The following is a 22,762-nucleotide window of genomic DNA, read 5'->3' on the forward strand; positions in this document are numbered from 1 at the left end:
TCACACATCTAGTCGACATGGAGTCCTGTTATCATCCCACTGTAGTGTATCTGTGTCCATCTGATGAAGATAAGTCCAATATTCATTCTACTTTTAGTTCATTTTGTTCTCCACCAACTCCTGAGGGATGTGTCTGGTTCTTTAGCACCTATAGTAAATGCTTCACTATCTTCACTAGCTAGTTGCTACCTCTGTTTGGTTCTGAAGTAAACACATGTAAATCCAACACTAAACATTTTTTGTTTCTCTGTGGTTTGTGATGATTAGTGCAACTCCATGTCAATCAATTGGTAAGCCATTTTATTAAAGCACCTTGGATCCAATATGCTGTATTCATATCGGCCCTAATACAGACCTTACGAAGCTGACTGGATGTCGGCCAGACGTGACTGATTCACCTTAAATACAATTTCATTGTCAATGTCCTTATACAATTTCCTGTTTCATTCAAATGGTCGCAGTGGGCCACTGGCCCATTTTTATTGCCCCACAGCAGTCATTGGTGTCAGATTTGTTCCAATGAGTCCCACATGTGAGGTAGATGTTATGAAGATTGTGAGGAGTAAAAAAGAGCAACAGCATCCACAACAAAAACTGAATCATTGACAATACAATTTGGAAAATGAAGAAAAGCACACCGACGTACACAATGACATGCATAGAGACAAGTGAATGCAGCTACCTCTGAGATATGAATGATGGTTCCATTGGCGGGCCGGACAAACACTGGTCTGTTGTCATTGACGTCTATGACTGTGATGATCAGGTCTGCAGTGCCCCACAGGGGAGGACGCCCCTGGTCTGTAGCCACCACAGTCAGATTGAACCGTTCAGACGACTGAAGCAGACGGCGAGAACGCACCAGCCCTGTGTTTGGATCCAGGGAGAACGCTTCTAAAACCCAGAGAGAGATCAGGGACTGAGAATAGATATGAATGCTGAAGCATACTGTGCATGCCTTTTAGCAACTATCTCTTCACTAACTAAATAGGTAATAAACAAGAACCACAAGGGGGATATTTACTGCGCAACTTAAGGAAGTTTTTAAATTCTATTGTGTCAAAAGCAAATAGTTGCATGTAGACCAGTTCAACCAGAATATTCAGTAATGCAACCCTACTGAGGCTTTTATTAATATATTCATACAGTACCTGAGTGGGGGCCCAGCATACTGTAGAGTACCGCTCCATTTTCTCCCTCATCCAGGTCAGTGGCCTTCACTGTGATCACAGATGTTCCACTGGGCTCATTCTCAAACACGCTGGTGTTGAACACTCGCTCGGTAAAGCGCGGCCGATAGTCGTTGACATCGAGAACTGTCACCAGGACCTGACATGCACCAGCAGGCAGATGAAATATGAAGATGCTTTCCAACACAGAACATACTGACACAAGGTCATAATCTAGAAAGAGTCATGCAGAGCGTGACCAATACATCAACATGGCCGCTATCATCTGCATATTTTAATTTATCACATATTACAAGCAGAGTACGTGTCAGCCAGTAAAAGACTTTACTTTTCCTGGTTACAAAAACCAAAGACAGCCAAATTTTAGGATTCTTGAAATTTAAGGTAAATTCAAGAGATGTTTGTTTATATTGTGCTCTGTTTAAAAAGCTAGTATACCTTTTTCAACTCTCAAATACCGATAGCAGCATGGCCCTCAGAAACCCTGTATCATCATCAACAATGTAGATGAAGGTTTTCATAGACCTAACACTTCATGTTCTATGTATCACATCCAGACTTTTCTTTTGCAAAAGTGTTTTATAAATGGGTTACTGTAAATGGTATTTGGCATTTATATTATTATTTAGATACGTATTCAAACCCTCATTCACAAGAGACCCTTGCATCACTATGGTCAGTGATCTCTACCTGGACAGAGTTCTCTCGTCTGTTGTTGGAGCTGCCACCAGGGTTGTCACGCGCAACAGCGGTTAAAGTGTAGTGATCCTTTGTCTCTCTGTCCAGAGGCGAGAGGATGTAGATCTCTCCCTGACGCAGAGAGGGGAGGATTAGGAAGGAAGTACAGGCGCTGACTGGGAGCGGTGGAAGCATCAAGACATTTATATGTGAGTGTGTGACAGAAATGGAGCATGGAGGTCAAATATGTAGATTGTCTTGAGGTCATTCATTTAGGTCATTGTTTGAAGTTTACTTCCCAGGCGGGATGACACCAAGCTCTGACGAGGAGTAGTGTGTAGGTGTGAAGGCTGATCGTGCTGATGTGCTAGTGTGTAGGTTAACTCACAGTGGATGGTTTGATGGCAAACTTGCCTTCCCCGTCTACCAGGCTGTATTCAATGACTGCAAAGAGGCCAGAGTCTGCGTCTGTAGCGCTGACACGAACTATGGTGGTGCCCAGGTTCACATTCTCAAACACAGGCTCCTACCAACACAGATAAAGACATTTTGGCTGGATTGATGAACCAAGTAATATGACAATTAGTATCATATATTTTGTATATTTTACTGAGATCTCTTGTGTTTTTTAACCCCAAGATGTGACTCAACTCAATATTTTTCATGAAAAAAACAATTTTAAGTAGAATACTTGGCCAGAAATTGACTAGCAACAGTAAGTGAAACCACACAAACTATCTGCTTTTTTTATGATTTCATTCATGTGGTCATCAATGTTATTAGTTACACCTGTGATTTTCCTGCAGCAACAAGCCAAAATGAAGTCTTGAATGCCTCTTTTGATAAAGCATATCTCAAGGCACAGACACAGCCACTCAAAAACAGTAAATGGTTATACCCTTTTTAACAGCGCTCTTCAATTCTGCTTTGGTGGGTGCAATTTGTTTCTTAATATTCCATTCAGTACCTGATATGAGGGTTGTAGGAAGACAGGGTTGTTGTCATTCACATCCACAATACGCAGAAAAACTGGCAGCTCGGCTATCCTGGGAGGAGTGCCATGGTCCTGGGCCCGAATCGTGAAATTCAGCCATTGTACTTGTTCGAAATCCACCGTCTGGTTGGCTACAATCTTGCCTGAAAAATTTGTAACACAGTGATAGTTTCAGATCCATTCCAGCAACACCATTATTATAAATTTATAAGAAAACAAGCAAGAAATGACATCATAAGTAATACATCACTTGTGAAACATTAGAAACATTTGGAAACACCTTAAATGAAAGAGAATTTTACATTTAGGCCTCTACAGTGTTGGTGAATTTGAACATTTGTGCACTGCTGTTAATGTTTTAATCTGCAGCCCACATCAGCTTGTTGGGGTGTGCTGGTGGTCATACCAGTGGAAGGGTCCTCCAGTCTAACGTATCCCCCTCGGGGCAGGTGGAGCAGCTGGTAGATGACCTGGCCGTTGGGACCTTTATCTGGGTCTACAGCTGTTACTGATAGCAGTATTGTGCCTGGCTGAGCTCCTTCTAAAATCTTCTCGGTGAAATTGGACACCCCAAAGGGCCGGAAACGAGGGGCATTGTCGTTTACATCCAACACGTTTATGGTTAGCCTCGCTACAGAGGAGAAGGTCATATTGATAAGAGACATACAGAGTGAAAATTAGGTGTCTGAAAACTGAATGAAGATGAAGTTTCATGTCAAAAAATGGACTTACCGTTGGGAACGCTGCCTGACTTGTCAATAACATCACTGGCATTGTCATGGACAGACACAATGATCTCAAATGTAGCTACCAGCTCCCTGTTGAGCGGGTTGCGTACAAACACTGCACCTGAAAATTTACAAAAACATATTTTCTCACATGTACGACAGTTTACTCTGTATACTGGCAATCTAGCATCATCTGTCAAAATTCAACTTTGTAGTTCAAGATTGTGAATTGTGCTGATATCCATGTCTCACCAGTGTGTAAATCAATGCCAAAAGACTCCTGCAGGCCATCCACTGGGTTGTTCCCATCATCTTTTGCCTCCACTGAGATGATGTAATACTCCAGCCGGGGATGCAGATCAGGGTCCTCAGCAGTCAGAGTGGCCACCACCACACCAGGCGGCGTGGACTCATTGACATTAATCATGGTTAGGGGTTCTATAAAACGGGGCCGAGAGTCGTTAACATCATCCAGGATGACCGTCAGGGTGGCTGTGCCCGACATTGGGGGCGTGCCACGATCAGTTGCCATGACGACCAGGCGGTAGGATCCTCGCTCTTCTCTATCGAGGGTGGTGTTGCCCACCAGGACGGCCCCAGAGAGTGGGTCGACCACAAAGCGGTCCTGGGCGCCGCTTTCTAGACGATACACCAGCCAGCCGTTAGCGCCAGAATCAGCATCAGTGGCGGACAGCTGAGTCACCACCACACCTGGAAGAGACGAAGTAATGACGAGGACACAAACACACATTTATATTCTTGTGGTCAGTCACTGCCATCCCCAAGCCTAACCGTCACACAGGGGAATGCAATGAAAGTGTGATAATCACAGGAAGGAACTTGAAATTGCTAATATATAAACTATCCTGTCAGTGACAACTTAAACCTGGTGAATGTAGATTATATGCAAGTCAATTTCCTCCCAGCCCACTCATATACACAGATCATAATGCACAAGCCAATCCACAGACCAGTGGGGCTGTTCTCCGGGAGCCGAACACTGAAACTGGATGGACTGAAGACGGGAGGGTTGTCATTCTCGTCCAGGATGGTAACTGTGAGAGGGACGCTGCTGTTTAAACCTCCTATGTCCTCCCCAACCAGAAACAGCTCTACCCGTGGCTCCTGAAACGCCTCACGGTCCAACCTGGCCCCCTGACGCACATACATCACACCTGGTGGGACAAACAGACACATTAACATCTGCATCTCAGGTTTTTCCATTACTCTCTCTGTTGACTTGCTGGGGAATTTCAATGTTACCAGTATCAGCATCCACAGTAAAGAGGTCCACCCTAGCTCCCAGCAGTCGGTACTTCACCACAGCATTGGGTCCAATGTCTTTGTCCTCAGCCAGAACTGGCCCATTTAACACTGTTACAGTACTGCCTAAAGGATCGACAGAGATAAAGAGAGGGGCAGGTGGAGAAGTAAAATGATCTCAGTCAGGTTAGATTTTTTTATACTTAGCCAGCAAGCCCCCTGCTGATGAAGCTGCTACAAATACAGTTGATTTGAGAGTGTTCTTGCCAAATGCAAGGTTTGGCTTTCTGTCAGCAATGAAGGCCAAGAGGGACAAGTAAAGTGTTACTGCCGCCTCTCTGATAACCATAAACTATGACTCATACCCTGCATTCAAATAATCTAACTGACTGCTCTTGTGAGGTATTTTCTTACAGATTGGTTCACGCTGTGACCAAATCCATTTGAAAATGCAAAGTTGTCAGACCTTCTATCTCACCTATAACTTTCAAAATGGAAAGAAAATCACTAAAGACAAGTAAACAAAGGCAGGAAGTGGGTGAGACAGTGTTAAAGTGTTCTGCAAGGATGCCCTGCGCTGCAGTTACAGGTTGCCCCCACTCAAGGGAAAAGAGAAAGATAGACACACCAGCTTGAGTGCTACCTGCTGCAGAGTTCTCGGTGATCTCAGCCCTGTAGCTGGTCCTGGTGAATGTAGGCCTGTTGTCATTCTCATCCAGAATGGTGATCACCAAGAGGTCTGAATCCTGGTGGTGTGAGACAGAACATGGGATTGAAGAAACAATGACATAGGATTATGATATATAGAGTAAAGATGAGAATAAAAGTGAGAGGTAGAGAAATGTAAGTTAATCAACACTCAAAGAAGTAAACAACTATGAAGGGCTTCACTGTTATAGAGATGTATATAGAGATATAAAGATACAGGTTTTGTTGTTGTTGAGCTGTGCACAAAGCGACAGGCTGCTTTCACAGTGCTGGTGGCTGAGTTTTTTTGCAGCTGAGTTTGTACAATTTCTCACCTTTCCCACAGAGGCAACACTTCAAGCATGCCACGTTATTATTTTTATATGAAAAACCTTGCAGTTGCACATAGAAACGTGCTCGCATGCTTGCTTTCAGCAAATAGTGTGCATGAGATGCTTATTATTAGTAAGATAAAAGATGTATGCCAGTAAAACCAAAACAAAAACTACAATAGGGCTTAAAAGCAGGAGATGTTATCGTCCACAAAAGCCCTGCATAAAGAAGGGTGTCTTATCACTCTATTTTTGCAATTTCCTGAAATGGACTTCTGGTAGAGAAATATGTTATGAATGCTGCATATTTCTCAACTTAAAGCAATGACATGTGTGCTGCATGCTACTGAGTCACATTTGGGAAAGACTGTACGGTCTCTGAGTTCCAGACTGTTAAATTTTATTATTTGGGGCTGTCGTTGTGCAAAACTGGTACCAAAGTATTTCTGATTGTGTGATTCGAAAAGGTTTTACGTCAGTGACAGTGATTTGATTGTTTCAGTGGTCCCTCTATGAAACTGCCAGCCAACATATGTGAACGCTTGCAGTGCTATGTGAGCAGGAGAGTGAGGTTACCTACCCTGCGAGCGATGCGGTGGTTCTCAGGGTTGTCTTTGACGGTGATGGTGAGTCTGTACTCAGCCACTCGCTCTCTGTCCAGTGGCCTGTTCACCTGCACCACACCTGTCTGACAGATACAGACAGGAAGAGGAAAAACACGTTTGTTTAGAGATTCATTCTTAATTCTTAACCACATGTTACTGGTGTGAACCCTGGTGCCAATGCAGTATTTGTGTACTTGGTAAATATATTGAATCCACAAATGTGTATGCTGCCAACATCTGCCAATGTGTTAATATATCTGGAACAAGGTTGCACAAGCATTAAGACTATCGATGAAAGGGAGCAGGAACACGTCCCAAGTCAGGGTACACTGACAGCCTAAGGCTTGATCAAACACCTGCATGTCAGGGGTTCAGGTGTTGTTCGGCTCCTCCACACCATCCCTTTATCTCACCGTGTCATTGATGTAGAAGGCTCCATCCCGGTTGCCAGCAGTGATGTTGTAAGTGAGCAGCGCGTTGCGTCCACTGTCTGCATCTCGTGCTCGTACTCTGGCCACAGAAGTGTGTATGGACGCGCCTTCGCTCACACTGGTGTTGTGAGGCAAGTTCAGGATGACTGGATCATTGTCATTGATGTCTCGGACATGGACCCCCACCACCACCTGAAGAAAAAATAAAAACTTAACATGCCTGTTCACAATAGCTCTTACTTAGATTGTCTATCCACAATGAATGTTGAATAGACATCACATCTGTGTCACATAACTGCTTAGAATTCCATCAAAGAGATTCAATCAGTAGCTGTTTTGAAATGTTGGATGCAGACTTTGCTAAATGCTTTGTTTGGATCTTGTAAGGCAGGAATGATCCAAGGGTCTTTTCCTCCCCAGTCTCCTCCCAGTGCCTGCAGTAACACTTTTGCTATTTTTTTTTTCACCTGGTCCCTCCGTAAATATTTTTAAATTTTCATTTGATAACATCATAGCTGTCCATCGCTGTTGCAAGTAGTTTAGCGATTTGTGGCATTGCTGTACACAGCTAAATAAACACTACAGCAGCTATAATTCATAGAGGCTACACACTTTTAAATTTTAAAGGCTGCCCTGCAGTCCAGCTGTAGCCATTGGAGAGTCGGAACAGTGCCCGTCTGTGGGCAACACCAGAGGAATATTTCATAAGGATCAGTGTTTAATGTTGTATTGGGCTTTACTGTCCATGCAAGCCAAATTACAGCACAGATGTGAAACTTGCAACAACTTGATTGTTCAAGAGGATATGGTCTGTCTGCTTGCGTGTGTTTGTGTAATAAAGACTTACCGAGCTGTTGTGAGATGGGGTTCCCAGGTCTCGGGCTGTGACGGTGATGTTATAGAAGGCCGTTGTCTCTCTGTCCAGCTCTACATCCTTCCTCACCCGAAGCTCGCCCTCCACTGGAGACACCATGAACTCATCTGATGAGGGACAGAGAAAGAGGCTCAGAGACACATGGTAAGGATTTAGCAACACGTCACTCTCTCCACAGAACAATCTGGAACTAACTCTGGTAATCTCCTCCAGTGATGCTGTACTCCACTTTGCCGTTGAGCCCAGAGTCTTCATCACTGGCTCGGAGAGTCCACACCCGGGGTCCTGGCTGACCCTCAGTCACCTCGAAGGGTCCCTCATAGGCTCTTGGGAAAGTGGGTGTCACATCGTTCACATCTAGGACATTTACCAGCACCTGAGGAGGGAGGGAGAAGAAGTTTTTAACACATCTGACATGCACAGTATGTGTGGCAGAAAGAGGATGAACACCAAGAACCAGCCACATTCACAGTAATGTCATTTTCCACATGCAGCTTTAACATGTATGGCATAGATACATTTCTGAACTTGTTCGACGTTCAGTTTAAACTGACTTCTAAGGGTCTTTCCACAAACACACATCAAGCGCTTTTCTGTCAATCAACCCGTCCTTTCAGCTCTAAAATGTTAGATCTTATTTTTGTTTCAAAAAACAGGGTAAAGGAGTGTGTCTCATTTCCATAATTACTGTTGTGCTAGATGTCAGGCGAAGTGCAGGATTTGGGCACTGGTCCGTGGCTGTGACGACCAGTGCATAGTGCCCGTTGCTGATCTCGAAGTCCAGCTCCTTTACGGCTGTAATCCTCCCCTAAATGCACACACATGCACATCACACACAGGAAGTTCACATATAGTTGTTTTTTTTGTTTTTTTTTTGCAGTTGCTTGTAACACTGCAGTAGAACAGCTCTCACCGTGATGCTGTTTATATGAAAGGTCTGGATCAGGTTGCCGTGAGTGATGGCATATCGCAAGGTGCCGTTCAGACCCTCATCTGGGTCGATTGCTGTTACTGTGGCGATGGTGGCACCCACTGTGTCTGGCCCCTCACTCAACACTGTGACATACTCCTCCTCAGGAAACTCTGGGGCGTTATCATTCTCATCCACTATATGAACGTAGATGGTGGTTGAGGACTGCGTGGGAAAGAGAGAGATAATGGGAAAACTTTACTGACAACGTGTGCTTCACTTCCTGCATATGTGTCAGCTGGGCCTGCCAGTGGGTCTAAATTTGCTCTTGGTGTCCTTCCATCATTATAATGTTGAAAGACGTACCATCCAGCCACCAGTGTGGTTAATAAGGCTTCTGCAAGACAGGAAACATATAGGTTTTGCTGTCTTCGCTGATGATGGGCCTACAGGATGTGACATCTGATATTCAGGCTTCTTTTAACATGGGAGAAGACAGTAGGAGTGTATTTTGTTACAGACAGAAAGAAAAATACCTTGTGTGAACCGAAAGAAAATAGTAAGCGGTGTGGAAAGAAGACGCAGTAAGGTAGTCAAATTTCAGTCTGGGAAAAAGCTAAATCTCTCACGGGGTGAAGAGGAAGAGAGACAGCAGCGCATCCTAAAAGAAACCGCTTCACCTGACACAGAAGCAAAAGTATCACTGTTTGGAATAAAAGTTGAGAGTTGAGTTGAGTTCCTGCTCCACCAGTCTGACCTCCCTGCTCCCCTCCATGAAAACACGGACCCACTGATCGACACCCTCAGGCTGAAGCCATTAAAGAGGCCGTTACAATTTCACAATATCATTTCTGCTGTATGAGGTGCGTGTATGGGTGTGTCAGCAATAAATAAATAAATAAATAAATAAATAAATAAAAAGCTTTCACAGATTTTGGACATGAACATCAGTTTACTGGTCATGGTTAGAGCTACGCAGCCTGTTAAACCGCTTTCATAATGTCATCTGTAGCTGTAATATTAAACAGAAGTCTTCATTACAAACTGGGTGCTTGGTGTTTGCAAGATAGGGGCATTTACAGGGCAGAACATCTCTAGCTTTGTTTGATCAGTTTTGAACATCCCTTCTAAAAATCCTTGCATGCAATGTCGTTATGGGGGTACAATAACTGGAGTATCCCTTTAACATCTTGTGTCTGGTTTATAAGAATATATGCAGACTTTTTTTTTTTTCTTGTGTATTAATACCTAGATGTTTTGGGGACTGATACTTCATCAGTGCTCCACTCATGGGGGTGGGGCACAGAGAGAGAGAGCGAGAGAGAGAGAGAGAGAGAGAGAGAGAGAGAGAGGCTGACAGTAGGGGGAGGAGCGTTTCACCTCTGTATAACGTTGCCTTTACGCTACAAAGTTCAGATCTAATCAACTTGGAGACAAAGTAACGAGGATCTGTCAACCACCGCTGTGTTTTGGTAGAAAGTGGGGAGACTTTGTGAAGTTTAAAGGAGTAAAAGGGGGAAAAAGTTTACCAAAAGCTACTTTTAGAATTAGTTGGCAGTCTGAGTCAAACACTGTGCTGCATTCAACATCCAGACGGCCATGGAGAGGGGATTTCCCTGTCGGACATCACTTTGGGGAAAGAAGCTCATGCTTTGGCTTTGCTCTGTTCTCTTGTACATGGCTGGAGGTAAGAGAGAAAAAGCACTCTGCCATCCCTCCTCTTCAGAACTGCTGTTTCACTGATTCATCCAGCTGCTCGGGCGTGTGTGAACTTGTCGACAGCTTTCTTTTAGTGACAAACCAACTGACTGAGGACACTGATGGAGATCAATAGTGTGTGTTTTCACAGTTAAAATCCTGCAGTTTGGACGTTTAAAGCGTTCAGCTCATCAGATGACTTTCAGTAGGAAGTGAATGTCTGGGTGGAGGTTTATCTGACAGGTCTGATGAGCCTTGAACCTCAGACTGTTTTACAGCCCGTCATCTTGTGTCATGCCTCCAAACACAGGCAGCATAAAGCTTTTGTTCTTTTTAAATATCATCCCACAACATGTGTGTCTGTTTGGGCACAAAGCTTCCATGTAGAGACTGTGTGTGTCTGCTGCTTTCCAGAAACAGCTGCAGCCATTGGTTGATTTCATTTTGCTTTTACTGCACACACGCATGCTGTCTGTGTAAACACTTCAGCAGTGAACGCGGTTTAAAGCCTCTCTGACTTGCCTTGTCACTGCTGTTGTTTTGACACAAAACATCTGGCATGAAACTGTTTTGTCCCCTCCCAAAGGGATGCAGCGGAGTGTAAGACCACCTTAAACTAAATTTGTAACTTGAGAGCAAATTGAACAGTGGACGTTTTTGGACGGACGAGTCTTGAAATGTGCAGCAATGTGCCGAACTTGGAAAACATTCCTGCGCTGTGCGCGCCTGTGCGCCACGACTTTGGTGACCTGAGCGTTCAGTAATTTGCCTCCTGACTGAAACCAGTTGGTGATGCATTTTCACAGAAGTTCCGTGGGAGCTATTTAATCAAAATGCGGGGAGTTTTTCTTCCAAGGACTTGGCATTGCTGGAAGTTTAGGTAACTGACGCCTGGAGGAGACGATAGATGCAGCTGTTGCCTCCGGGGCGCAGGCTGCTTCACTTCAAACGCCAATGAGACCTTGCAGAGGTTATCATTTTTCGGCCTTAGGATTCGGTCTTTTTAGATAAGCTCACATGATAAGTCCGTCAAAGGCAACCAGAGCTGTTTACTGAACCTTTAGGCTGATCCACTGCAAAACAAACACATTTCTGTTTGAAATGTTTTAAGACAATATTAAAACTAATACAAAGCACATTTTGCAGCCCATGTTCTTTTATATTCTTTATGCAGGGCCATAAAACTCAACAGGCTCCAATAAAAGACCTACAAGGCCTAACTATAGGACTCCGTGGTGCCCTCCTTTCAGCTCTGTTATGTTGTCTTTGTTTGGAAGTTTCCTTCCTTTCAGCCTATGATGAAAACAGCTGTTTGTGCCACTGCCAGTAATGGCTTTCTCCTCCACAAAACATGACTCGAGATAAACAGGGCAATAATCAGTGGCTCTTTTCCTTTCCGTCTAGATAAGCATTTAGCTCCCCGTGCAGGACAATGGCACAGTCAAAAATGGTCAATAAACCCCACAGGATGTGAGCGTTCACTGTTTCTCTGTCTCAACTGCTTTCTTCTCCTGTTGTGACAGAGCTTGTCTCGTACATTGATCCCCTGTCCCGGATGAATAAGTCATTATTAGGGTGCAGCGATGAACAAAAATGGTTTCCTGTGTTGATCTTGTGGATAGGAGCTGGCCTGATCTGGGACTCACAGTCAGCAGCGAGCATGTTGACGTGCAGCAGATGTGTGGGCACATGCATGTGCATGAGTAATTAGAAGACAACGGAGTAGGAGGGTGCTCTCTCGTCTTTCTGTGATTTTTGTGGGTATCACAAATGTGTGTCGGGCATTTGTAGATGAAATTTTGGTTTCTGATGATTAATATGCAGTGAGTATGAGATGTAAAAAACCCCCCAAACACCAGCGACCTTCATACTTCTAGTAAAGATGTTTCTCCCACAGTGGGGATTCTCTGAACAGCCCAAGGACACAGCATTGACCGTCACTGATGGAGCCTTGACTCTGCTTCCAGTCACAGCAACAAAAACAGCCTCCTAATGTGTCGGTGGTTAAAACTTGAAAACTATAATAGAAACGGTAAAACAATATAATCACACTATGAAAAGCAGAAAGGACCCAAAAAGAGAGAAAAAGCAGGCAAACTAGTTGATAATAATTAAGTCACTTTTGCTGTTTCTAAAGTACAAGAGGCCCATTTACACTTGCGAAATGAGATTTCAGCTCCATCATTGCTGCAGTTAAATGAAGAAATGATGTTGTAATGATGTTGTAAACATGTTTCCGAAACTCTCATTACACAAACCTCTAGTAACGTAGCTAAGTGTGTGAAGTATATTTAGAGGAAGTGCATTATTATGTTGCACTTGTGCAAACAAGTTTATCACAAACTAGTCATGGCTCTCTGAACATGGAGACCCACGTCACTGACCCATAACCACTTCCTTTTATGGCTGCCACATTTGAACTCTTTCGTTGCTAAAAAGGTACTTAATGCATCTGCTTGTTATGCTTGAAGCTTCAACTGAAACTATTCTCTGTGTGTGTGTGGAGGGGATAATCTGGGATCCCCCTGCTGGTTTCATTAACACCCTGTAATGGGATGGACAATCATTACCATTACTGTAGGTGTGAGAAAGGGTGGCGTTTGAGGTGTATGTGTAGGGGGCAGGGAGGCAGCCGTTGTACATAGACAGAGAACTCATGCCAGTGAAAGGTTACCAGATTTACCAGTATGTTCAGTAACCTATGTTGTATTAGCAACTCTAATGAAGAAGTTGAAATTGGGGTAATTTGGGCAGATATGAAGACATGTTTAATTAATTCACACAGGCAATGCTGCATGTCTGAATGTAAGAAAGCTGTCAGAGGCAACATGTCCTAAACAGGTGGCATTCAGGCTCAAAACAAAGGAGGGCCTGTTTCTGTGCCCTGAGGGGCTATCAGGATCCTGAGAACAGAGATCAGAGAGGGAAACTTAGATGTATAACGGAGCCAAAACACAGATGTCTGGTGGATACAAGTGACAGAAATCCTGTCTGTACCCGACACGGGTAAAACTCACCGCCTGTATGTACCTGGTTGCAACCACATCAAGACAGCTCAAATGGAGCTGACACTGTGGTAACTCCGCCCAGATGGCACCTAACATGCTTTCAAAAATCAAATTCATTGTCTCTAAAACTACTTCTAACAGGCCTGGTCTTGTCAGTACTAGCCATACCTGAAATATAGCTGATATGTATGATAGTGTTTCCAAGCTGGCAACCTTGAGTTAATCATCCTTTGGCTTTCAATCAGGCAAAAGTTAAGAAAAATATATTAAACACATTTTACAATATAAATGCTCACTCCTTTACCAGAAATCCTTCTCTGCTAGTATAAATGGGGTCAGAGTTGTCAAAAAGAAGGGCAGGGAGGAAGGAGGGTGGGTGTGAAACAGGAGAGGAGAAGGGCTTCCCCTCCCATTGTCCCGTCACACAGGCAGGAACAGCCGTGGGGGCAATAGTTTCACTTTAATCACCCTCCCTGGTCTTCCTATTGCTTTTCCTAGCACACAATGGCTAGTGCACAGGTCAGTTGCACACACAGGAACATGGCACGTACCTCACAGTCTGTGACAATTATACAGGATGCGCACATACTGAATATACAAACATGCACTGCTAATCAAAAAGAAAAGGTCGTTGGCTGGTCAGCTACTGTATTTCCACTCCAGCAGAGTATAAACCAGCTATTAAAAACTGGGATTGACATTTAGACTGAGACAAATCACATGCTTCCTCATTATAGGCCTGGATGACCCCGAAGGCCCTTGCCTGTCTGCTGCCCCCTCAGGAAAGTAGTGGTAGTGCATAAAAAACTGCCAATTTAGATCACAGTTTAATCCATACCGAATCACACAAAACTGCTGCTCCACTGCTCGCTATGGGTTTAAACTTTCAAGCATGCTGCAGTCCAATCTGTGATGGAACAGTGTGTGTTTTGTCTTCAACAGTAGATGAAGATGAGCCTGCAGTGACATCATTACTAATTGGGGTGTGGGCAGAGATGTAACCTGCTTGAAGTTTTCAGGCCATGAAGAGCAGTGCAGCAGCAGCAGCTGTTGCCCTTCAAATTCAGCTGAAGTATTAAGGAGTCAAACAGGAGGAGGAGTGGGAGGAGTGTTCGTGTGCCTGAACAATTCAGGAAGGAAGTCCACTCCTCAGATCCTGGCACAAACCAGTCCGGGGTGTGTGTGTGTGTGTGTGTGTGTGTGTGTGTGTGTGTGTGTGTGTTTGTGTTTGGAGGGTAGCTGCTAATCTCTGATCCATGGTGCAACTGCAGAAATACACACTTGAATGCATGCTTTTCTTTCACTGCAGTCCACTCCCACACATAAGTGTAATTCACATGCACTCACACGCAGGCTTCCTGTCTTCTTTGCAGCGCTGAGCGTTCTGGGATGCTTAACCACACTACAGTCTGTTACAGACAAAGGAGGGTAATGATCTATTTAAGCAGAGAGAGCCAGAGAGTGACAAAGATGCTCTGTTGTTTAAATGCTTTATATATGGGAGTCATTCATTATGTGTGTTGATGCTGCACTGTGGATGTATGGTGTGGGCGCATAGCAGGGATGCCCAAAGTGGGGCCTGTGGGCCAAGGTTGCTCTGCCAGATGTTTCTAGGGGGGAAAAAAATAGAGGAATTTTAAAAATTTAAATATAAATCACTGATTATGTTATGAACACGGTGGGCAGAGTGACACTTAATGTAGGAAGCCAGTGGAATATGGGAACCGTTACAGGAACCTGGGATCTAAGAGCCCATTTTGCATCTTAACAATGCAATACAATGGGTTTGCTTTTGGCCAGTGGCCCACCATTAAGTTTCTTTGGCTTTGTAAGTTGCTTTGGCCCAACTTACTGATGGGCTTCAGTCTGCTTAGTCTGAGGATATGTTCGTTATATTGTTTTATATCAGTGACAAAAATCATTGAGGGCAAACCTTCAAGAGTTACTCTATTCGTGCATTCCACTGCTGCACTACAGAAGTCAGAACAGGATGTGGTTGAAAGCAGTATGTGAGAGGGAGAAGCATTCATGCTATATGTAAGAAAGAAACGTCTCACAGCTGTCTGTTTGGTTTCCTGAATGTACCTAAACGCAATGTGCTGAGTTTTCTGAAAAAAGGGGGCTATTTCACTGCAATCTCTGTGTAATGCGACCACACAGCAATGGTTAGAGTATATTGTAGAAACAGACCAGGACAGAACATCAGTGAGATTTCTTCACTTTCCCTACTTTGATGGGGAAAGAGGCGTCACATGGGGTCTTGTATATATCTCTCTCTGTAGTTGTCTGAGAAGAACAGGCAATTTAACTCCCACAGGAGGTTAGTATTATGTGTTTTAGCCAGCAGAGTATCTTGAACCACAGTACAAATATATAGAAGAGGAAACAAAGTGTGCTAACCCCAAATGCACAAAAACCAGGAAGCATGTAGAATGCAGAAATAGGGCATTGAAATGAGTTAAATCCATGTTGAGATTGGTAGTTTCTATAAATAATTTTTGCACTGTGGTAATCTGTATTGGGACTTTTGGTACCAGGCAGGAATTTCATCCCACTCAACTTCAGCTATGAAATAATTTGAACAGAACTGTGATTTACCAAGCAATTTCCTGTGTGAATATATGATCTTATTATATCCGGGCTATACCTTTACAAAACTTTACTCTCCTTTATTCCAGAAAGCATGACATCATGATGTACGTGCATTACCATAAATGATCTATATTACTATTTAAATGTTTATACTGTCTTTTATGTTTACTCTTTAAACCCTGTCTTGTTCTGGTTAGATGTAATGTTTCCTCCGGATTCTGAATATAAATCCCCTGGATGTACCTTGGAAAAACTAGCTGTCAGTGCCCTCAAAGTAAACTTATGACAAACATGTGACTTTTAATATGTTTTTCTAAATATACTCCCTTCTTTCCTCAGGCTTTTCTTCGTCATCTGTAATATATATATCTATATATATACTGTATGGGGGATTTGTGTTCCCTGGGTTGAGTTTCTCAGGCACTTCCTGTAAATTCTACTGCATACAAATCCTGGATTGGCAGACTTTAACCCAAAACTTTATCATGTCCAACCTAAAGGTTTTGACTGGTAGAGCTTGTTTACTGTATTTCATAACTAAGGAGGGACGGACTGAAAGGTCTATCTCAGAGACCTTAATAAATACGTGTGAGTTACCAAACAGTTCTAGAAGTTACCTACATTCTTCCATACTTGTCTTTTCTCTCCAGCTAAAGGCGAGATGTCCCACTCCCACTCCACACTGAGTGTTTCAGCTCCCCACCTGTACTATACCTGTCCAGAGGGTGCAACTGCCAAACTGGTGTGTAGCCAGAGAGGTGCCGCCTTGCACTCCGATGATGTCTTGAGGCGCAGCTGGCTTTTCACACCCCACAGTGACCAGCACTGTACGGCACGGGTGTACCCACGCTATATTACCTTCAACAGTCATTCCCCTCACAACCACAGCCTGCCACCAGGATTGCAATTTGGATCTGCAGAGCACAGCTTCTGGGTAGTTCTGCAGAATGTGACACATGCTGACCAGGGTCGCTACTGCTGTATGGTCCTAGACATCCAGACGGAACATATGCACCGTTCCATCGTGCAGAGACCCCACAGCCACGTTGTTCTCCAAGTTACACCACGTAAGGACATCAAATGTATGAGTGTGAATGTGTAGTTAGTTAGTTAAGGTAAACTGGTGGGTGAAGAAGCTTAGATCAAGCATATAATCTTTTGCAAAGCTACTAACTAGGAAAAGGAACTTATATTACTTTATGGGATTCTACATCATGTGGTCTATGAATGCTAACTGTGGTCTGTGATGCTGTGCATAAATGTCATATGCTGAGGCGAAGGCAACTGTTGCATTTAATGGCCAGAAACCCAAACCACTGCTGCACTGTGATATACTGTACGTGAGAAACAATGTGGTCTCTCTTTCTAGGGAGAAATGGATCTCAAGAGTGCACTGTCTGGGATCCCACCCCACCTGAAGGTATGTCACCTTTTTCAAGCCTTCACAGCCAACGGATGACTGGCCAGTTATTCTGTTTATTTAACTCTCTCCGTTGCCTCCCCAGGCTCTGTGCCAGTGGCCTTGGCCGTAGCAGCCTGCATCTTGGCTCTGCTGTCTCTGCCTATCATTCTGGTGCTTGTGTACAAACAGAGGCAGAGCGCCCAGTCGAGCAGACGTATGTATTACTGATATGCACAAACAAGCACGCACACACACACACACACACACACACACACACACACGCACACACACATTTCCATGTCCATGCCATGCTAAGTATAAATCTCCCACACTGGGCTCCCCAACGTGTTTTGTCCGACCCATATTTCCTGTCAGTGCGGTGGATTAACTGTATTTCACACAGTAGGAAGCACATTCACACTTTATCTGTAGTGTTCCGCTCTGTTTCAGTTCACTCACAATGGCCCATTTCCCATTTCCTCTCTCCCAGGTGCACAAGAGCTGGTGAGCATGGACAGGTAAGAGTTCCCACAGTGTGTCAGGCAGCTGGTTACATATACCAGCTTCACAACACAGCTGTTCTTCAGAATAATAATACTTTGTACATTGGATGTGGCCACAACACTTCTTACACAAAAGGTACTTTCAGACAAACAACCTGATTAGACCAAAGCGTGTTACAACTCTGCACATAATTCCTGTGACCTTTTGTTTGGTTAAGATCTACGTAGTTTTGAAGCATCAATACAACTTTGCTACATTCATTTGGAGACATAAACTTAATTACTGTACAACAAAAAGGACACTCATTACTTGCCTTCTACACTGTATGCTGTGTTGCATGCCACTGGAACGTATTTTTATAGGAAGTCTATTGGATTACTTTGTGGTACAAAGGGACACGGTTTTATGGACTGTACCACCATTAATTCATGCAGCTGTAGTGCACAGCAGACTGTAAACCACGTTGGTGTAGTATTTCAGGTTCATTTAAGAAATAAAGCCATGATTACTGCTATAATAGTAAGTGACAGACATGAAGCTTCTAAAAGTGCAACAGATGAGCGTTAAACAGATTATTGGCTATTATCAGCAACATCTTGCTCATCTGGATTCTTCTCTTTCTTGTGTATGTGTATCTGTTCGTATGTGTGTGTACAGTGAGGCTCTTGGCCATGAGAACCCTGTGTTTCTTGGGGGATCACCACAGATTAAGACCCGTACTGTGTCTCAGATCATGACCAGACAATCCTCAGAAACAGGACGCCACCTGTTGTCTGACCCAGGAACGCCCCTCTCTCCTCCTGCACATGGCGACGTATTCTTCCCAGTAGAAGGTAGGACGCACACACGAAACCATCCAGTACATTCTGACTACACAACAGCAACTCGTACTACAGACCATACAGTATTCAGGCCAAGATAGAGAAATTGATACAAGGGACATACAGTTCAGTAGGATAGGACAACATATCCATCTACTGATTAAAGCTACTTATTAAACAAGATGAAAAGCACTAAATCTCTCAATACAGGCAAGTATTGGTACCTAACAGAATTGCAAAAGGACCCAATTCTGGGAATACCTATTTCATAATGTAGAGTCAGTATGGTAAAAGACTGATGCAATCAGAGAACAGCTTTTTTTTGTCTCTGCTGAAACATCCTGCGTGTGGTGGAAGTGTTGGCGGAAAGATGCTCACATTTTTGTGCAAAATTGCACGCTCACACTCAGAACAGCTGGGCCTGATGTGAAAAAAATCCACGGCGTAGGGAGTTTAATTTCTCTCCCCCGCACAACCGAAACCAGCTCCTTATGCTGTCATCATCTGAATTCTTCTCTCGCTTTGCTCGCAAGTCATTCTCCACCCATCAGCACTCTCATTTAACACTAATGGCCCCTTCAACCGTTCTCTCCGACTCAACTTGAAATAATACTGAAACATTAGTTACGGTAAAGAGGTTCAATCCTGAGTGTTTTTCTACCGATTCCTTGGGCACCTGCGCAGACATTCCAAGCATACTGAGGTGGATTGCCCCATTTCCTGGCAGCACGGTCTGTGATGGTACAAGGTAAAGGACGGAACCAGCCCAGACTGAAAATCCACCCTGAACCCATCACTGTATTTCATTTCTATGACCTTGAACAGCTTGGTGTGAAAACATGGGCAAGCACAAACATAAGATAAAACTGGGCCACCGCCTCCAAGTGACTCCTAATTTAGACGCCGCAGTTTTGCCCCATGTGTTTAAATAGAATTCTGGTAATGGGTAAAAATGCTGATAGTGGGAAAACCTCTGCTTACAGTAAGCGAGATGGAAACTTCCACTGCTTGATTGCATGTCAGATTACAGTTATGTTCCTGAGAGAGAGAGAGCCTCAAATACTGATAAAACTATCAAAAAAACTAACAAACAAAAAAACATATTCTACACATTTTTCAAGGTGGACTTTAACTGCCAGAGCACATTTCCCTCAGTGGACTCCAAACGTTATGCAGAAAACACAGCCTGGTTTGCGGTTTCGTGTTACGTGGATAAAAGCCACACTTCAGCTTTCTTCTTCATCTTTTTTGGCCCACTGACCTTCAGCTGAGCGGAATTTAACTAGCAGCAGTTCCCTCTTATCTTCCATATGTCGCAACTCCGACTTAAGGCCTCTTTGTTCCCTTTTTTAATGTGTTTCCTGCAAAACACATCTCGTTCTGAGAAACCAGTCTCTATGCGTTTGTGCTGCTCTATGGAGTAGGAGGTTTGGAAAAAGAAATGCTGTCGTGTGTCTTTTGATAAGATCTGTCCATGTTTTGGGCAGGAAGTACAATTTTGAATGTGTGCACTCCCTCATGTCTACTACATTTCCACGTCAGCACACGGAAATGAAATATGCATTTGTGCAGGGTGATACATGTGCATTAGCTGCTATCATTTTCATGCTCTCACTGACCTGCACTGTTCTTTATTCCAGACAGCATCCTTGAGTCTCCAGAGTTCCTGCAGGTTTAAAGGGGCTTGAAATCTCATTCATTGCTCTAACTGCTGATCTGGAGACAGTCCTGCAACTCTCTTCCTCTTCTGTCTGCCTCCAGAGCGATGTTGCCCTTACAAGCTGTCTCACAATAACCTCTGCTGGGACTGTCGTCTGTACATTGTCTGGACCGCAGGAGGGAACGAACTCCATTTTTTTTGGTCAAAAACTATTTCCACCTGCAACAACAACTGGAGGCCAAAAGCAAACTTTTGCTTGTGAGCACTTGTGTGGTTGCAGGTGTTGGGTGTATGTGCGATGTTCCTTCTTAACGCTGACAGTGGTTTGTGGACAAAACAGGTGCTTGAAATGAGCGTTGAGGGTGGGGGTCCCGCCGTGTTGGATGGGGTAGCACGTAAAGGGAGATAAAACTGTTTCTGTGGCCTCTAGGGCTGCTTTCACACCTAGCATGTGTGCTGCAGTTCAAACAAACTGAGAATCAGAGAGTGAAAGGGGGTTCAAATCTTGGTGTGTGTTGCTTGCATCCTACTCTGTGTAATATGGCAGCGTAGCAGCCACAGTGACAAGAAGAAGATAGAAGTACAAGACTTCTTTTTTCGGTTCAGTTTCCTGCCATTCCGTCATTATTTATGACAGAAGTGATCAATATTATTTATCACTTGCCATCAGTTCCTGGAGTAAATGTTCATGTAGCGCCGATGAAGGATGAGAATAACCAAAACTGTCCAGTGAACGAGTTATCTGTCTGTCCATGTGACATCATGCCAACACGTCTCACTTCATTTGTAATTGGTGTAAAGGCGGTTGGAACTCAAACTGGACTGGAACTAAAAGACAACCAACAGCGTTGCGTGTTTTTAACCAAACCACAGGTGTGAAAGTGCCCCAAGGCTCTCTTGCATCATTGTAACAAAGCGCTCAAATAGCTTCATACCAAAAGAGGCTCAACCGTCAGCGATGTTCCAGTATTCTTGTACAAGTTGACAGTCATTTGTTTTTATGGCATTACACTGTTTTTCCACTAGGCCTCGGCTTCCTTTCTCCTCTGTCTTTCCTACCTCAGTTACTGTCTGTTGCTCTGTAAAACTCTCCTTCCTCTTGTTCTCTGAGACACGCAGCACTTCACAGTGGCCTTAACTATATTCAGAAAGTGCTGAAACATGTGATAAGTATGTAGAAAAAAAGTGGTCGCTTCTTTATGACGATAGTAGTTCATGACTGCCATTCTTGCTCATGTACAGTTTAATAATTCAATGGATTTTCTCTTGAATGTAGCCCAACTGATCCTTAATTGAAATCACCGTAACTGCCAGCTGTTTTTTTTTTTTTTCCATTTTTGATTGAACTGTCGGGATATTGTATGTTAAAGTTCACTTGCATTTTTGAATGTGCAATGGGATGTTAATAAGTAAATACTATTAATCACAGGTGTGGAGGAATGGCATTGAAATGTTAACCAAATCATATCAATGCACACTGAGAGAAAATGAAAAGACAATGACAATGACATCGCAATGATATTGTTACTTAGTCTGTGTTTGTGTGTGATTGTGAGAAACCACTGGTGGTTTTTTCATGTCGAGGTGAAATGTGTGCAGCAGGTGCTCAGCGGAAATCATCTCCAAATGATGTGTAGCAGGTGTGTAGGACAGGGTATTATGTACTGCAGGTATGTTTTTTTTTTTTTTTTAAGATTTGAGTACTTTGAGAAGTAGTCAAACCGAGTTCAAAAGAATGAGTATTTGTGATTTGTGATTGTGATATTTGTGGTCTGTGTGTGTGCACGTGTATGTTTACAAATATTGGGTTATACTTTCAAGAATAACTTTGTGGTCAGGTGTGAGTATGTGTGCATACTTGCATATCAATTTGCATCTGTATGTGTTTTGTACTGTATAAACTTGTATTAAACACACACACAGCAATGCTGTAAAAGTGCGTTCGTTCTGTATATTACATTTAAATCGTCCTGGTTGTAGCTTGTATAATAAAGTGGAGCTCTTAAACCTTAAAGCCGATGTGTCTAGTCTTTGAAATCATTGTTCCTTTGAACTGGCAGGTCTCCAACACTATCACTACACAAGGACGTGCTGCACTTGCTGCCTAGGGAGCCATTACAGACGGAACAAGGTTGTTCCACTTGTGTGCCTCTAAGATGGTGCACACCAGAGGGAGCCTGGCATTGAGGAGAGAAAATGATAAAACAATATTAGTATCTTGTTTTATGAGAGGAGACAGAGAAGTAGATGGGAGGAGGGGATGCCTGTTGCTGGCCATTTCCTCTCGCCAGTGCTTTTTTTCTGCAGTCTCACATTAGTGTTTGCATCTTGTATTAGCAGGAGCTAGTTAAAAATCCAAAATATAGACCCAATACAAGCAACTGT

The 22,762-nt window shown here is 43.6% G+C and overlaps 2 protein-coding genes across 3 annotated transcripts in view; one reads left to right on the forward strand and one right to left on the reverse strand.

Annotated features, from left to right (window-relative positions):
- The window catches only part of cdh23 (cadherin-related 23), a 139,491-nt gene that overhangs the window by 7,719 nt on the left and 109,010 nt on the right, over positions 1-22,762 (reverse strand). For both annotated transcript variants that reach the window (XM_076743002.1, XM_076743001.1), the window contains 17 exons: positions 8,696-8,917; positions 8,471-8,590; positions 7,978-8,158; positions 7,756-7,889; positions 6,891-7,100; positions 6,453-6,560; positions 5,497-5,599; positions 4,854-4,979; positions 4,562-4,765; positions 3,843-4,301; positions 3,595-3,711; positions 3,269-3,493; positions 2,836-3,005; positions 2,257-2,394; positions 1,881-2,000; positions 1,152-1,329; positions 683-894 (listed from right to left, as the gene is read on the reverse strand). In XM_076743002.1, coding sequence (XP_076599117.1) covers positions 683-894; positions 1,152-1,329; positions 1,881-2,000; positions 2,257-2,394; positions 2,836-3,005; positions 3,269-3,493; positions 3,595-3,711; positions 3,843-4,301; positions 4,562-4,765; positions 4,854-4,979; positions 5,497-5,599; positions 6,453-6,560; positions 6,891-7,100; positions 7,756-7,889; positions 7,978-8,158; positions 8,471-8,590; positions 8,696-8,917 — 3,027 coding nt within the window. The remainder of the gene's footprint in view (positions 1-682; positions 895-1,151; positions 1,330-1,880; positions 2,001-2,256; positions 2,395-2,835; positions 3,006-3,268; positions 3,494-3,594; positions 3,712-3,842; positions 4,302-4,561; positions 4,766-4,853; positions 4,980-5,496; positions 5,600-6,452; positions 6,561-6,890; positions 7,101-7,755; positions 7,890-7,977; positions 8,159-8,470; positions 8,591-8,695; positions 8,918-22,762) is intronic.
- vsir (V-set immunoregulatory receptor) lies at positions 10,107-22,391 on the forward strand. Its single transcript, XM_076743814.1, has 7 exons — positions 10,107-10,379; positions 16,641-17,057; positions 17,360-17,410; positions 17,496-17,606; positions 17,883-17,910; positions 18,554-18,729; positions 20,358-22,391. Exons 1-7 carry the CDS (start codon positions 10,292-10,294, stop codon positions 20,393-20,395), a joined length of 909 nt encoding a protein of 302 aa, XP_076599929.1. The 5' UTR covers positions 10,107-10,291; the 3' UTR covers positions 20,396-22,391.

The sequence above is a fragment of the Chaetodon auriga genome, chromosome 11 (assembly GCF_051107435.1).
Source record: "Chaetodon auriga isolate fChaAug3 chromosome 11, fChaAug3.hap1, whole genome shotgun sequence".
NCBI lineage: Eukaryota > Metazoa > Chordata > Actinopteri > Chaetodontiformes > Chaetodontidae > Chaetodon > Chaetodon auriga.